Raw genomic sequence first — 16,904 nt, 5'->3', positions numbered from 1 at the left:
TTGCTAATGTTGATGTTGATTTGTGCGTCTTCAGGCGCCTGCATCGTACGAGATGCAACTGGTGATCACAACGACACGGTGAGCGACACGGTGAACTGCACCGACGCCGCCTGCACGCTGGGCTACGACTTCTCCATCTGCAAGGAGGGAGGGTGTCAGTACGGGCTGATGAACAACTTCCAGGTAACACTGCAGCCAACCAATGACCAATGCTCGTGTCAGACAGCATCGCACACTGCTTGAAATGTCCTTGAACGATGAAATGCCTCAGGTCTTGGACACGGAGCCTGCGTGGCATGTGCGTGTTGCGTCTCGATTTTCATTTCAGCGCCCTCGTTAACAACCTGCGTACGATATGTGACCTCAAACACTTAACACCGATGGACATTAACAAAGGGAAACTCAATAATTCAATGACAGGACCTGCAATGCGCCTCGCAGCCTGTGTGTCTCGCATGAGAAATCATACTGATTTAGATATAAAATCAGTTCCAGGTCCAACCCTCCATCTTTCTGGCCAAAGCTGCCACTTGATCGCAACACTTTCACTTTGTTATGCACACATACTTGGCTATTGTTGTTGGGAGCATCTTTGAGAAGTTGCCACAGTTCTCCTGTGGATTCACAACGTCTCAGTGACTTGTGTCTCTTCATGCAATCCCCAACTGAATCCATGGTGTTGGAAGCAGTATTTGTTTGCTGTACCTTTTTCTATACCAATTGCATAGAATCCATTTTAGGAAAAAGTCAATTACATTACCCATTACTCTATGAATCTTTAGTTTCCATGTAGTTAAGGGTGGGAGGGATGGAGAGCGTAATCCAGGCTGTTTCCTGTGGTCAAATTAAATTAGATTTCTCCTAAAAACCTCACATCCAAAGTGTCAGTAGGTGCAATAATTTACCAATACTCCCTAAAAAAAATCTTCAATGCTTTTGTTAGATGCTGGCTTGTTGGCTAAAACAAAATACTGAGTAATTGCAGCACATGAGTAAAGCAGGTGTCTCATTAAGAGAAAGTATTTTGATAAATTTTCACTTTTAAGTCATTTAGAGGCATTTCATTGTTTGTTTCACTGAAAACACTCAGACAAGCTCAGGAATTTGTATTACATAAAGGCCAGCATACACTGGCAGAGTGACGTGCGTGGATAACGCCCACAGCTATTGTTTTCCATGGAAGCCTACACACTGGCGACAGTGCCGTGTCAGGATACACTGCTGTCCTATTTCCCATCGTCCACACACGTGAACGCTCCGCTAAAGCAGGAGTTTGATCACATTCAGTCGCTGGAGGAACAACTGTCAGATTACACTCCCGGCATTGTCTGTCTGTGCATTGTGTGTGTGCTCAGGGGTGTTGTTATATGGATAGTGAGCGCTGCCTTTATTGTTGCTTTTAAGTAATAATCTCTTAAATTTTCTTTTGAATGATAGTTAAGTTGAAATCTATCACTAAATGAGGTTACACAGCGGTGATAGATCCTGTGGCCAACTGATCCAAGCCCTCGCACAATGTTATTGTTACAAAGTGAAGGAGCTCCGTCTCTTTGGAAACATTTCAGGGAAAAGAGGGTTGAAGGAGCTGAAGCAACTCTTCAACTCGCTCTTCAACTGACTGACATTACACAGGCGACACTGTCTACGTTCCCAAATCGCATATTATTTCTTTTGACTTTTAGTACGGTATGTAGGCTATGTACTGTTGCATGTAGTATGTGTACAATTGGGACATAATACTTCATCATAAAAATGTGTCTTGAACTTTGACCCACTTTATCCAAAAAAAAAAAAAGGATGCCAGCACGCTTCTTTTTAATGTCTTCTTCTTCTTCTTCTTCTTCTTCTGGGTCAGAACAGCTCGATTAGCATGCTGGCCTGCTGACGGCAAAATACAACCGGATGTAGTAGAACATCCTGGTACTTTTGGCAATACATACTATGTATTGGGACATACTAAATATTTTTCTGATATAGTAAGTAGTTTGGTAGTATGGATATTAGAACACAGGGCCTGTTTGGATCTCTGGGAGGTGAAAACACAGCTTATTGCTGTAGGTGCCACCAAAGAGAAGGAAACAGAGATGGTTACTGTAAAGACTTTGATAAGGCTCCAAACTTGAACATGATATTAGATTTAACTATCTTTGCATTATAAGAAAAACACTTTACGTTCTGATTTACGCTGCTAACACACCTCACACACCACCAACTCTTTAGAGATACAACTTATGTGTTACTATTTACCATTTTAATCCTTTTGCTGTTTTTTTCCACACTTCATTTGCATTCTGATTAACAAATAATTTACTTAAATTATGACTGTAGAAAAAGAAACATTGGCAAGTTGTGGTTGTTATATAGTATTTTCAGTGAGGTAGAAGTTGTAAAACAACACAAAAAATATGTCACTACAAACAAAAGTGCTGCATTTAAAACCATACCCAAGTAAAAGTATGTAAGTACCATCAGCAAAACTTAACAAGCTTGTGAATCATGTGAGACTGCTGCTCTGACTATGCTTCTCTGTATATGGATGTAATGTAGATGGTTGTAGTGTGTGTGTGTGTGTGTGTGTGTGTGTGTGTGTGTGTGTGTGTGTGTGTGTGTGTGTGTGTGTGTGTGTGTGTGTGTGTGTGTGTGTGTGTGTGTCAATGTGTGCGATGAAGCTGTTTCCAAACAAAGTGCAGCAAAGATAATAGCGACTGTTGTTTTGAGTCACAAGGTTCTCGCTGGTCAGAGCTGAATGAGAGCATTGACAACGTCCACCTACACACACACACACACACACACACACACACACACACACACACACACAGAGCTCACTGACACTGATATCGCTGACATAGAGCACTATCTCGTGCGTCGCCACAGACAGAAACAGTTGCTCTTGTTTCATTTGAATCCTGTATTTTGAGTTCTGCTCTGTAAAATGTGCATCAACTGAAAAACAGATCTGAATAAATCTGATCTGGGTGTTTGTGCCAAGAAACATCTCATAATATTGGTACAACCCCATTTGAAAAAAAGCTGGGACAAAAACTAAGACATTTTATTTTTCGATGAAAAATATATGCTCATTTTGAATTTGATGCCAGCAACATGTTTCAAACATTGAATGCAAACAGTGTCACAGAGTGTGAAGAACTAAAGGAGGAAACACCTTTAACTCAGCAGCTGAAAGATACACAATCAGATCTCTACACAGAATTCATGAGCTTCTTTAGGCTACATGGCTACCAAATTACCAGCATCATGATGTCCGTAGGTGAGTAAGGGATGAGAGTTTCAGGCTTGGCGCTTGATTCATTCAATAATATATTTAATGGCTGCATGTGGTCGGGATGCTGGACCTGCTGCTGCGCTTTGAAAACACTGAGGGGGGTAGAACACACACAGAATTAGACGAAAACACCCCAAATTCCCTTAAACTGTTACTTCTCAGGATTTGTATCAGAGCAGCTTCCTGTATGAGGCAACCTCCAACTTTTTCCACTTAAAAAAAACCTCCTCTACAAGTCCAATATAAACAACTTTAGGCTCTATGGATTTGACATTTGGAAGAATTTTAAAATACAATATCTCAAAACAAGGTCAGAGTGACATCTGAAAACTCTGGCATTCTTACTTCCTCCTAATCCAAACTGTAAATTAGTGAGTAAATCCCATCCTTATAACAACGAGTCAGTGGTACTGATCTTATTGAAGCTGAATTCTCAACTGCAACTAAAAAAAAGAGCTGCATCAGAAATGAAGCGCAACAAAGCTCGATCCATTTAAGTCATAGTGGTCCGAGATGGCCTTTACGCTGAATGTGCCAGGCACGGCCACCTTTAGTGGTGGTGGTGGTTTTATAACAGATAGAGACAGGTCCTGGTACTGAGACCACCAGCAGGGAAAGGGTTAACTCAGTTTGCATCACCATTTACCGCAGTGAATTCTTATGCTTCAGAATGTGCTTCAGCTGACACATATTTACAGTGTCTTCAACGACGGTGTCGGGAAAACAAAAAAAAGGACACTGTTGACTATCTGCTAGTGAGTACTCCTTACACCGAATATCTAATGACGGTAAACAGGTGATAAAATGTTACGACCGGCAAACCCGAGGATGCACTCCGCCCCAAAAATCCCAGAAGCAGTCATGTCTTGGCATCCAAAAGGCATATACTTCTCCTTTTCACCATGTGATGTCATACTTGTTTGCAGTCTTTTAATGTGTTCTTATTGGTCATTGTGACGCTAAAGGTGTCTGTGTGTCATCCAGGTGATGAGTCTGGTGTCGGGCTTCGGCCCTCTGATCACTGCGGGAATCTTCTCGGCCACTCTGTCCTCGGCTCTGGCCTCGCTGGTCAGCGCACCCAAAGTCTTCCAGGTCAGGAACCAACTCTTTTATTTCATTACTCTTTCAGCTGTTTTTTGGGGGGTTTTGGTAAATCTGACTGCTCCTGATTGCCTTAAAGATCCTTGACAAACTGCCGCCATGGCTTTTGCTGTGTTCCAAATGGTGTACTTGTGTACTAACGCTCACTGTTTTAAGTGCATCAGTGCGTTCACACTGTCAAGCACAGAAACATACAGTGCACTACAAGTACCAGGATGATGCACTCAAAACAGTCCAAAAAAGAGGTGAGAAAAATCGGACACTTTCCACCCTTAACGGTTACGATCTTGGCTCCGTAGAGGAAGGGGGCGGGGCCACCAGCATGAAGAGTGTTCAAATGAAGGCGTCTGAGGAAGCTGCAGGTGTTCTTGAACACCACACAAAAGTGTTTCCTTTTCACTGCTGCTGCCGGACAGAAGAATCAGTGTGTTTATTGAGTGTGTTCAACAGAAGGCACAAAAACACATTGATTTCTGGGTAAAATAATTAAAGCTGCAGTTATTACAAGTACTACACAAGCAAGAGTCCTCACATGGAAGAGCACTATTTGTTGGTGTACTAAAGGAAGTATGTCATTTGGAACCCGGGATTTGTATTTTTTTGGAATAGCGTGTGTTGAATACCAGTGGATTTCCGGGTTTATGTTATTTCATCATATCTCAAGTACAATAGTGATTTGGTGATAGCTGTAAGTCAAAGATGCATCACCAAAAAACAGTAATTGGCAAACACAATGTGAACAGGAGCCTAATTTCAGAAGAACTTTCGGTCTCAACTTTGCAAGCAAAATACATGAGAAGGCCTGGAGATTGTCACAATTAAAAGGTCCAATACAACTACCGCATGGAAGTTAAGGCAAATTATTCCATGTAAATTGGATGTATGTTATGGTTTGATGAGGTACAGTTGTCATCATGGGAGTTAAGTATGGAACCTGACAACTGAGCATATCTTTTCATGGACTTAAGACCATAGCATGCTGTTGAGGGCACTGGAAAAAGCCAGTAAGTGGACAGAATCTTGTTTTTGGTTAAACTATTTCCAAAAACAACAGTGAAATTTTCCACTCAACATTATCATTGGTCAAAATCATGCAGGAGGGTCTAAGCCTGTTCCAGTTCAACCCGTCCAGGTCGGATACAAGGGCTATGAAACTCATTAAACCCAAATCCATGTTTTAAAGCCAAATCTCTCTGAAATCAGAGAATTCCTAAAAGCTGCTGTGATTCCAGGCCCTCTGTAAGGACAACATCTATCCAGGGCTCAGTGTGTTTGCGAAGGGTTACGGGAAGAACAATGAGCCTCTCCGTGGTTACGTTCTGACCTTCTGCATTGGACTCGCCTTCATCCTGATCGGTAGGCAGCACAGCCAAAGCTTCAAGTCCTAAGCAAGAGATGGAATGAATATATGGTCTTAAATATTAAACCTCTCTTTTGTCAGCGGAGTTGAACATCATCGCTCCCATCATCTCCAACTTCTTCCTGGCCTCATACGCTCTCATCAACTTCTCTGTTTTCCACGCCTCCCTGGCCGGCTCGCCAGGTAAACTCTGACACTGGAAATGAACTCCAATTTGTTCCAGTTTTTCCTATTTGTTTTAAGCGTAACAGTGCAAGAACACTGGAAGAAAGTCAAACTTTTTATTGTCTGTGCTTCATGGTTACGTTTACTTATTTTCAGCAAACCAACAGAATATGCTATTTGCCAACGGGAGGCCAAACTTTTGCATACAACTGAATACTCACATACATGTAACTAGTAGCAAGTAGTTGCAGAGCTGTCATTGCTGCTGATCACTAAACAGTCTTGAATTTTTGGCTTGACTCAATTTCAGAAGTGTGCCAGCCGTGTTTGAAGTCCTGGATGTTAGAACTTTGTGTATATTGTACATGCAATTAATATTTTGGTTGGGTTATCTTGCTAAAGACTCCATCCATTGAAAATCAAATATTTAACCATGTTAACATGTCAGTGTGGTGTTTTCTACATTTCTATATACTTTGGAGCTGCAATGACATTGTGACAGTCTACAAAACTTGGATTCAGATAGCGTTTCATACGACACACCTGAATTCAAACGCTGAGATCATTTCTGCCTCAATGATGGCTCTGAGTATTTCAAAGTATTCGCATAACTGAAACTCATAGAATTTGTCCACTCCAGAAAATGTCATGACAATCATTCTGTTGGTCTGCTGTAATGTAAATCCACTCCTGTTTCTCACCACAGGGTGGCGCCCCAGCTTCAAATACTACAACATGTGGGTGTCTCTTGCGGGGGCGATCCTGTGCTGCGTGGTGATGTTTGTCATCAACTGGTGGGCGGCTCTTGTTACTCTGCTCATCGTTCTCGCTCTTTACATCTACGTCAGTTACAAGAAACCTGGTGAGAACACGATGGGGTTATTTTATTTTTTTAAATATTTTCTGAACAAATAATAAAATAAAATAATAAAACTGCTAAAATGAAACTGTTGCCTCTCGTCAAGTGGCAAAAATCTCCAGTATAGCAGAGAATAACAAAATGTCCTACAGTTCCCCTATAATGCAGTGGTTCTCAACTGGTGGTTCGCAACCCAAAAGTGGGTGATGGGCAATTTTGGGTTGGTGGATATATGAAAAAATAAAAGTCAAACTTATTTTAAAATGTACAGAATCTCTGATGCTGTGCTTTTCTTTTGAAGGATACACATTTCCCATGGTGCAGCGTGCATGACAGTAACATCCAAAATGTTATGTCATCAGTAATGAACAGTGATATATAATTATTGATAAAGCAGGAAGGAGCGGGGAACATTAGTCCCACATTTACCAGCTGTAACATCAGGGCTGTTCCTACAGCGATGCTTCAATAATTATTGTCCAAATATAAATATGCTATAGTAATATGTTGTTTTTGTGCATAATATGTAGTGTGCTAATATTCAGTTCTTTTGATTTTATTTTAATAATAATAGTTCAACTATGAATTCATTTCTTTTGTTCATAAGAGTACTTCTACACTGTGAAATTGATACTTTTACTTCAGCAAAGGAACTAAATACTTCTTTCATCACTGCAGGTTGCACATGTCAGTGAGTTGTGAGCAGTTCAACCAACATCCCAGATACAACAATCATTGGATTTTGTCAGAATTGTTGTTGTTTTTTAACTTAGTTTTAAATTCAGCTGTATATATGTGTATATTTGCTATGAAATAGAATTAAAGAAAACTGAAAAAAAAAATTCTCTCCAGCTTAAATATTGGTACTTGGCATAGAACAAAGATGCAATTTAGAAAAGGACTACAAATAAGAACAACAACAACAACAACAACAAAACCTAACAAAACAACCCAAAAAAACAAAAAAAGAAGAAAATGAAAGGGAGGGAAGTTGTGTGTGTGTGCTTCATGTCATGAATGTATAAATCCACAGTGAGGTGCATTAAGTGGGGAAGATAGTGATACAGGTATAATTCAGACCACTTTATTGTGTTGGTATAATAGTGGCAGGGCTCCCTCTTTTAGAAAATATTTCTTTTTGGAGTCTTAATGAATATGTTATTTGTTGTACCCTCTCAGTCCAAATATTATATGTTGGGGGTTTTAGGTTTTAACCACTTAGCTGTGATGCATTTAGTTGCTGCTGTTATCAATATTATCAATATATTTTTGAAGCTCTTCCATCAATGCACACCGATGTTAGACCCAATAGTGCCACCTTCGGATCCTTTGTAAGGTTTTGATGAAATACTCTTTTAAGTGCCTCAAAAACCGAGCACCTGTTTGATTATCTTGTGATCTCGTAATCCTGACCTCGGAGCCTCCCAATCTCAACGCTGCTCAAACAGTCTACTGTCCTACACTACTGCCTCTTTTTATTTCACTTTATTGACACTTCGCACCATCATCTCCCCAATCCACTCACATGCTCTGCTCCATCCTGCCGTTTCCTGTAGATGTGAACTGGGGTTCGTCCACTCAGGCTCTGATTTACAACCAGGCTCTGACTCATTGTCTGAACCTCACTGGAGTCGAGGACCACATCAAAAACTTCAGGTCAGTACGAGGTTTGATTCGGGCTTTGATCGCAAGGGCAGAAATATCTGTTTGGGGTCTTAAACCAACCAAATGCTTTCAAGGATAGTTCTGGTCTATTTGAGAAGGAATATGCAGGGTGATCAGTCAGATGCCCGAATGGAGAACCTTAATGCTGTCAGCAAAAAATAACTGTTCCTGTTTATTTCTGGTTTTCCTTTTAGTGACATTTAAACACAAACATTCAGTATTTTTGGAAAGCTGCAGACAGCTGGCAGTTTTTGCTTTAAATATTATAGTATACTGTTTTGTGTCCTTGAATTTGCAAGTTTAGCAGGACTCATAGAGCTGCAGTGAACAGATGGGAAATGTGCCAGGTTGCAATAAACCAGAAAAATCCTTTAAATCCGTATCTACTGGTACTGTTTCATGGTACTTTACATAAAAACATCCTGTAGAAAAGTACTTACTAACAGAATGAAATGTATCAAGTTGATTCGTTTTTTTGTTTTTTTTTATTGGGCCAAAATGTCTTGACAAGAATTTCTTGAATTCCATTTAACCTGAAAGAAATCACATTCAAGTTTTGTTTTTTTTTCTTTTGTTTTTTTAAGTAGTATTGTTTTAAACTGCTTGAATTTAATCTTCTAAGTGTGTGAAATGTACGTTTACAGGCCGCAGTGTTTGGTGCTGGCTGGTTATCCAAACTCCCGTCCTGCTCTGCTTCAGCTGGTTCATTCCTTCACCAAGAACGTCAGCCTGATGGTCTGCGGTCACGTCAGGACGGTGCGTACAGACTACTGCCTGTTGTTGTTTTCTCCTTTGTCTTCCACGACCATCACCTGCGTGTCTCTCTCCCGCCGCAGGTGTCCCGTCGGCCGAACATGAAGGAGCTGTCTCAGGATCACGCCCGCTGTCAGCGTTGGCTCAATAAAAAACGCATCAAGTCCTTTTATGCTCCTGTTTTCGCTGACAACCTGAGACAAGGAGCCCAGCTGCTGCTGCAGGTAAGAACACCTGGACACAGATTACACCAGCGGTGCTTCTTCACTTTCATTTTACACATTTTTACCAGCTGATGTGGGGATTAATCCTCTGTCATTGTATTTATTGTCTCCAATACTGCCATCATCAAAGTAGAAAATAACTTCACATCAATGATTACAAGGAAGATAAAAATACAACTTTTCCTTCAGGCTGTTGGTTTGGGGCGTCTGAAGCCCAACACACTGGTCATGGGTTTCAAGAACAACTGGAGTGATGGAAACATGAGAGATGTGGAGATTTACATCAACACTCTACAGTAAGGACTGACTCAACTTACATTTTGTATAATATAATATAATATTTATATCGTGCAAAAACAAATAACAAGAAAACGTCATCTCAGGGCATTAGGTCCGTACAAAAGAAGCTCACTAAATTATAGAGGGAAACGCAACAATTCAAATTCAACACGAGTCAACAGCTGGAAGGAAAACCTGGTGTCTGGCAGTCGGAAAGAGAAACTCCCCTTCAAATTTAAATATGCCTAACAAATATGATTTAAACCACCTGGAGCGGTTTCTTTCCAAATGCAGCACTGAGATCGAGCAGGGCAAGTAGTCTGTAGAGACGAGTCCATTGTTGGAGGCAATAAGGAGATTATTGGTGACTTCAGCCAGCAATGTTTCTGCACACTGATGAACTCTGAAGCCTGATTGAAAATCTTCCAACAATCCCCTCCTGTGGAAATGGTGTCCAAATTAACGCAACAGCTTTCTCAAGGCTTTTAGAAATACAGAGCAAGTGTGATATCAGTCTAATTTGCTGACGCGCCTGAATCAAGTGTAGGCTTTTTAAGTGGAGGTTTAACTATAACAACCTTAAGAGCCTGCGATATACAGTATAGCCTGTTAATAAGGATACACTGATCTGATGTGTGGAAGTGTTAATTAGGGTAAAACATCCTTGAGCAGTTTTGTTGCTTTTCCATCTTTCAGTGAACAAAGCTTGAGGTGTTCATCCTGATGCACCTTAGAAACCTTCAGTCGATATGAGATGATGCTGACAATGCCCCTTTTTCGTTAGGAATTAATAATCTCACGTGAAAAAAATAAATTCTGATGCAATATATCCCTCTATCACAATGCTATTTAGTCAGCAGTAGAAACATGAAGCACTGTCATATCTATAACGGCTGAACAATGGCTGCAAATTGGTTGATTTGAATAATCCTCTGATCAGTAAATTATAATGCATGTCATTTTACATTGGTTCAATGGTCGGATTAAAGTTAAGGAAGCCTTTACAAAGAAATGAACACAGTCAATGGCACTGATATGTTTCAGTTTAATTGCTGACAGAAATAGTGCAGAATCTGAAATCTTTCTTTTTCACTTTTCGTGTGTGTGTGTTTTCATGACCTTGTGTTTCAAAATGTTTCTAAATCCTAAAACAAGTATTTTTTTCACGTTTATATAAAAGATGTGAAAAATCTTAAACGTGCTTCAAAGTTTTGGACCCTACTGTACATATACCGTCTGTTATGGCCTCCTGATTAGATAAATAAATTGACAAATGAAGGCCTCTGCTGGAGCCCGAAACATATAAAGGACGCCAAAACAAACAAATTTAAGGGTGCCAACCCACAGCTTTATTTTCCTTAAAATTAGGAAATCAAAGTACAAAATGAGGACAACTAAGGGGAAAAAAGTTGCTGGGCCAACCACACAATGGGCCGCCCCACCCAGCTCATCCCCCGCACGTAACACTGTCCAGTGGGAGGTTTTGATTTGGACTTATTTGCTAGATTTCAGCAGATTCAAGGATAAAGAAGTACAGTTCTTTAGTTTAGATGGTTGACAAATGAATTTAAACTTTCAGTTTAGCATTTTTTTAATTAAAATAGATATTAAAATAATCAGATTATTTTAGTAGTAATAAAAAACTGACTTTGAAATCCTCCCAAAAAAAAAATCATTATTAAAGCATTTGAAATAATTTTATCCTTTGGTGCAACTTTGTAGCAAAAATTCTGTCTTCATATCAAGTTCATAATTTGATTTGACATAGTTTTAAAGAAAAGAACTAGACAACCAAAGATTAAAATGGAATGTAAAGTTTACATTCATAGTTATCTATACCTATTCTATCATTTATAGTTCAGATTTTCTCTCATGAAGTTTTGCATTTATGTGTTTCATATTCCAGCGATGCCTTCGACCTGCAGTTTGGTGTGGTGATCCTCCGGCTGCAGGATGGACTGGATATCTCTCACATCCAGGGACAAGGTACGTCTGCCTCTCCCAGTACACCATCGGCTGGTCTGCTTCTGTGTGATCTATATCTGTCTCTGTCACTGCAGATGAGCTGCTGTCGTCCCACGAGAAGCCACCAGTCGGCAGTAAGGATGTTCTGATTCTGGTCAGTAAGGACTCAGACTCTGACTCCTGTCCTTCGAAAACCGCCAGCACCCAGAGCAGCCCACTCATCATCAGAGGTAAAGGAAGATGGAAAGAACCACTCAAATTGCAGATTTTTCTTAATTGACACATTCTGTGTTGATTATTGACCATAAATGATCATAAACTGCTCGTCTAATTCAGTAAAGTATGATGTGTATCTCCTCTCCGTCCCTGGGAATACAAAACAGGAGGATTTGTTTCTTTAACCTGACCTCTCATCATATTGTGGTGCATTGTCTGATATCGTCTGCCACAGAGACCAAGTGTCCTCTGAGTCTGACTGACCAGCGTCTGCTGGAGAGCAGCCAGCAGTTCAAGAAGAAACAGGGGAAAGGAACCATTGATGTGTGGTGGCTGTTTGATGATGGAGGTCAGTTTATGTACATCCCTCCCATGTCCCTCATATTCAAATGAATTGGGTTGACATAAATTGGAAGTGTAACCTCTCACAGCTCAAGAGCTCCACAAATAACAGTCCCCCAAAATGACCATTTAAATAAAATAACAACACAGATTTATTGTTAAGCTGTTGAGCGTTGTGTTATATTTAATGTTTCACCTGTTAGTGGTTTTAATGTTGTGACTGATCAGTGTATATACATATCAAATGTATGCTGCAATTCACTCTCTGCCATTGAAAGATACCTAAATACAGAGTCTCAAGGCTTCTAAAGTAGCTAAAACTAAAGCTAAGTTTTGTTCTTGATTTACCCCAGTTAAACTCTTGCTTAAGTTATGCTGGTACAGGAATGTCGATTTGAAACCATTTCTTCAACAGGCCTCTGTGGACGTTTTTCCATCGGCAAAAAAAAAAAATAATTAACCACTGAAATTTATGTTTGCAGCAAATTCAGTACGAGCTAGATTAGGAATTTAAATACCAGATAAACTAAACTGCAGGTTACTTGAATTTTACTGTAAATTGAATAACACAAAAGTATTTGAAATTGTGGCACTCTGTTTTTTCATTATCTAACAATTGGAAAATCAAATTCAAAGTATTAAACACAGAAAACAAATCCAAAACTTCAAGGCTTCATTGGAGGAAATAAAGTCAGACCCAAAAAAGGTTTAATCTTCAAACTGTAAATAACCTGTAATATTGTTGAATAGATATACAACCTAGATCACCTCAATCTCCCCACAGCAGACGTCAGCATACCTTCCCCCCAACACCCAATAGTTTTCACAACTTTATGCTGCAGTGTTCATAACCCAACTGCCACAGTTAACAGACCTGTACCATCCTACCAGGTACTTAAACCAGGTGATTAATCATTAACGTCCCAAACTGGGACAAACAGAAACACTTCATTCCTATAAACTATGGACTGTAAGTAATCAAACTTGCAGTGAATTTCTTTTTTTTTATATATATTGTCTGGATTCAGGGCAATGATTTTTGGAGGGTTAATTGAGTTTCGAGTTATATTTTGCCATCCAGGCTAAAAAACTTGAAATCCCTTTTCCCAAAGTTCACTGCTTCAGTAGTTACTAGTTAGATTCACTGTGTCCTGTAGTTCAGCTGAATGTAGGACTGTTTTATGATAGACATGACTTAGAGAGTATAAAATATAAGAGAAGGTATTTGGGGCCCATCAAATGCCTCCGTGATGACACTATGGGATGGATAAGAAACACATAAATGCCTTAAAAAATACTGTGTAACCGGGCAAATATGGGATATGAAATGCTTAAAGTGAGTTTTATGGCAAAATTATTATTTGTGTTAGAATAAAAGAGCAGGAAATGTGTTTTATTTTCACTCTGTTGTGTTACTGAACCTGTCTGTCTCTGTCTGAGAGTAAATGTTTGCACATTTTTTAACTCTTGGAAATGGACTCAATCGATGTTGGTGACCAGCATCAGCTGCTACAGAAGAGAAATGGGTTGCGGATTAAAACCAAATATGTTCCGTAACCTCAGTATGTGTTTGTGTCGCAGGTCTGACGTTGCTGATTCCCTACCTGCTGCTTAACAGGAGCAAGTGGGGCGACTGCAGGATCCGCATCTTCATCGGCGGGAAAATCAATCGCATCGACCACGACCGAAGAGCGTGAGAAAAACAGCTGTTTATCCACTTCTTCTCAACAATACAAGCTATGACCTTACAGTATTTACACTCACTTAAGGAAGCGAAGGTGAAAAATAAGTCCTTTTTACATTCATATAGATACATATATTTAATTGGGTCTTATTGTCTGGTGTCCCGTCAGGATGGCCACGCTGCTCAGCAGGTTCAGAATCGACTACTCTGACATCCACGTCCTCGGAGACATCAACACCAAACCCAAGAAACACAAGTACGACCTCTGATGGCATAAGCTCATTTATCGTGATTAATGTTCTGTGAATTGATTTGATGATAATAACAACTTTATTTATGGAGCCCCTTTGAAAATCCAGTTTGAAAACACTTCCCTCTCCACCGAGATCAAACCTGGGGGTTTGTACTAGGTCTAATCGAGTTAAATCAATGAGGGAAAAAAATGAATATTCTTCACTTTTCCAGTGCAGCTGCTTGTCAATTGATTGATTTATTTGATAGCGCATCTTGCTGCTGCCGGTCCTTATAGTCTGTCTTTGGTTAAGTCTCTTTAGGTCTATTCAGGTCAGATTCAGGGAATAATTAAACAATCCATGTAAAATCCATAATATAAAAGGCTCCGTCACCTATAGTTACCATTATTGGGGTCCTACCAGGGGAGTTTAAGCCGGACTATTTAAGGCTTTAAAACACAAGTAGTCAACATTGTATAACTCCGGTGAAGAGCCACAAGGATTCGAGTGATGCAGTCGCTCCTCTCAGAACGCCTGGCAGTACCCGCGTTCTGTATCAGCCATAGAAATTAGATGTTTTGCCTGCAAGCGCTGCAATAATTTCTCTAAGCAGGACACAAAAGCAAGGATAGACTTTTCTAGATCTGCAGATGAATTGGATGAGCTAATCCTGGTTGCACAAAGCAGGATTGCACAGCTGTAGGACAACTCTGAGACGAAAATAACACCTTGGGTTATTATTAAGACCTTTCTAATAATAATAATAATAATAATAATAAACTTTATTTGTATAGAACCTTTCATACAAGAAATGCAGCTCAAAGTGCTTGGCAGCAAGAGAATTACATTCAGTGTTTGACATAAAAACACATACAAAAGGAACATTTGAAAATATAGAAAAGAAATGCATACAAACAGATAAACCCCAACAAGATGATACATTGTTAACGCTGCCATGTTGGGGCCCTGCAATTATACTTATTTGTGATTCGTAGTCATTCAATTGTAGGAAATTAGTTTACATCCAGCACTTAATTTCATCTTAAGTACCAGGTGTTTTCTGGGATATACAGTTGTCAATCATCAGCATAGCAATGGAAATTCATTTTATGTGTTTGCATGATGACAGATGTGATGCGACAGCTCTAATTGCAAAAGAAGTATTCGCACAAGGTCAACAAATCATGAGTAAGTTTATGGCCTTATATGACTTTCACAAACTGAATCCTTCATATTTCAGGGCTTCAGCGATGAATGTGAGGCAGTTGTTATTTTAGGAAATGCTCCTTAAAGTACGTATGTATGAATGCATTGTTTTAGGCTAAATTGAAAGATTTAGACTATTTTACTTGAATAAAATTGTAGTGAAAAGTATGTTTACCCAAAAAAGAGTAGGGGGAAAAATTGTGTAAAAAATTGTTTTAAAGCTATTAATTTCTTCCTGCACAAGTAAATAAGAAAATTTGATTTATATAACTTGTTTTTTTTAGGGTTCTTTAGTATCTCAAAAGCAGTCTATAAATAAAACATATTATTATGGTCATCATAACAATGAAATTAGGGCTTTTCAATTGATGATAGCGTAATTTGAATTATTCAGATAATTATTTGTTTCCACAAAAAAGTGTAACCTTTTCATTCCTATTAATTCTCAGGAAAACAAATATTGTTTTTCAAAAGGTCATGTCTGTTTAGGCCACCACTAAGAATTTGTGAAAGAGAACATATCGGTGCTTTGAAAATACGGAAAGAAAACGTGCTTCGTAGAAGCTCCACATGAATAACCACATCTTGGTGCTGCTTTACAGTAAGCTGAGTTTTAAGGAGCTGATCGAGCCGTACAGGCTGAAGGAAGACGACATGGAGCAGGAGGCCGCCGAGAGGCTGAAGGCCCAGGAGCCCTGGAGAATCACCGACAACGAGCTGGAGCTCTACAGGGCCAAGGTCCGTCCACACGCCGCAGGACACGTTCACTCTGACCAAAGGCAGTGCTCTGTTCGAGTTAATCACCAATGCTTTAAACAACCGCTAACATGCTATGTGCGACTTTCAGACCAATCGTCAGATCCGGCTGAGCGAGCTGCTGAAGGAACACTCCAACAGTGCCAAACTCATCGTGATGTAAGTAGAACATGTATCTCATATAGCCAAGTCTTTCATGTCGCTATGGTGACCATTGTTAAATTGCTTATCATCATACGCTTAGGTTCACTGACAAAATATTATGTAACTTAAAATAAGAACAAACCTGGTTGCCCAGAAACTTTGGACCAGGTGTTTACACTGTATTCACAAAGGAGGAAAAATACTTTTTGAGAAAGGTTAAGGTGGTTATCAATCAGTGCGATGCTTCAGAGGCCAGTGGTGATGGTGCGAGCTGAGTTTCTGTAATGAATAGGAATGTGATTATCAAAATGTGTTTTTTAACTCGTCACCTCTGTGAACAACCCGGCATCACGGCAAAGTGTGAAATAGACACGCTACAGCAAAACGTGAGATAGCTACGCTTTGTGCTGTCTAGGCGTGAAAGTTAGACGTTTTCCTGTCGTGGACAAAAATGAAACCTATAGCACAAACACTTGCTTGGGGTTAGAAAAAAAGAACATGGTTGCGGTTTGGAAAAAATAAAAAACATGGTTGGGTGGATACAGTAGGAAAAAGAACATGATTAGGGTTTGGAAACAAAAAGCAGCTTAAGAAAAATGTTGTCATCTCCTGGATCCCAAAAAATGTCCTTTGTACTTGGTCTCAAAACATCTGTTGTGATCTCAGGTC

At 39.7% G+C, this 16,904-nt stretch overlaps 1 protein-coding gene across 1 annotated transcript in view; it reads left to right on the top strand.

Annotated features, from left to right (window-relative positions):
- Window positions 1-16,904, top strand: part of LOC138210250 (solute carrier family 12 member 2-like) — a 28,480-nt gene that overhangs the window by 10,146 nt on the left and 1,430 nt on the right. Inside the window, exons 10-25 of the mRNA XM_069169302.1 lie at window positions 35-183; window positions 4,268-4,375; window positions 5,617-5,740; window positions 5,826-5,927; window positions 6,616-6,771; window positions 8,325-8,424; window positions 9,078-9,189; window positions 9,270-9,410; window positions 9,600-9,706; window positions 11,596-11,675; window positions 11,750-11,884; window positions 12,106-12,219; window positions 13,794-13,905; window positions 14,066-14,152; window positions 15,938-16,073; window positions 16,183-16,250. Of these exons, the coding sequence (XP_069025403.1) occupies window positions 35-183; window positions 4,268-4,375; window positions 5,617-5,740; window positions 5,826-5,927; window positions 6,616-6,771; window positions 8,325-8,424; window positions 9,078-9,189; window positions 9,270-9,410; window positions 9,600-9,706; window positions 11,596-11,675; window positions 11,750-11,884; window positions 12,106-12,219; window positions 13,794-13,905; window positions 14,066-14,152; window positions 15,938-16,073; window positions 16,183-16,250 (1,831 nt within the window). The remainder of the gene's footprint in view (window positions 1-34; window positions 184-4,267; window positions 4,376-5,616; window positions 5,741-5,825; window positions 5,928-6,615; window positions 6,772-8,324; window positions 8,425-9,077; window positions 9,190-9,269; window positions 9,411-9,599; window positions 9,707-11,595; window positions 11,676-11,749; window positions 11,885-12,105; window positions 12,220-13,793; window positions 13,906-14,065; window positions 14,153-15,937; window positions 16,074-16,182; window positions 16,251-16,904) is intronic.

The sequence above is a fragment of the Embiotoca jacksoni genome, unplaced genomic scaffold (genome assembly GCF_022577435.1).
Source record: "Embiotoca jacksoni isolate LCO1_2020_lvr unplaced genomic scaffold, fEmbJac1.0.p SCAF_44, whole genome shotgun sequence".
NCBI lineage: Eukaryota > Metazoa > Chordata > Actinopteri > Embiotocidae > Embiotoca > Embiotoca jacksoni.
The sequence above is the reverse complement of the archived record's forward strand: the minus strand, read 5'-3'. Positions and strand labels throughout refer to the sequence as shown.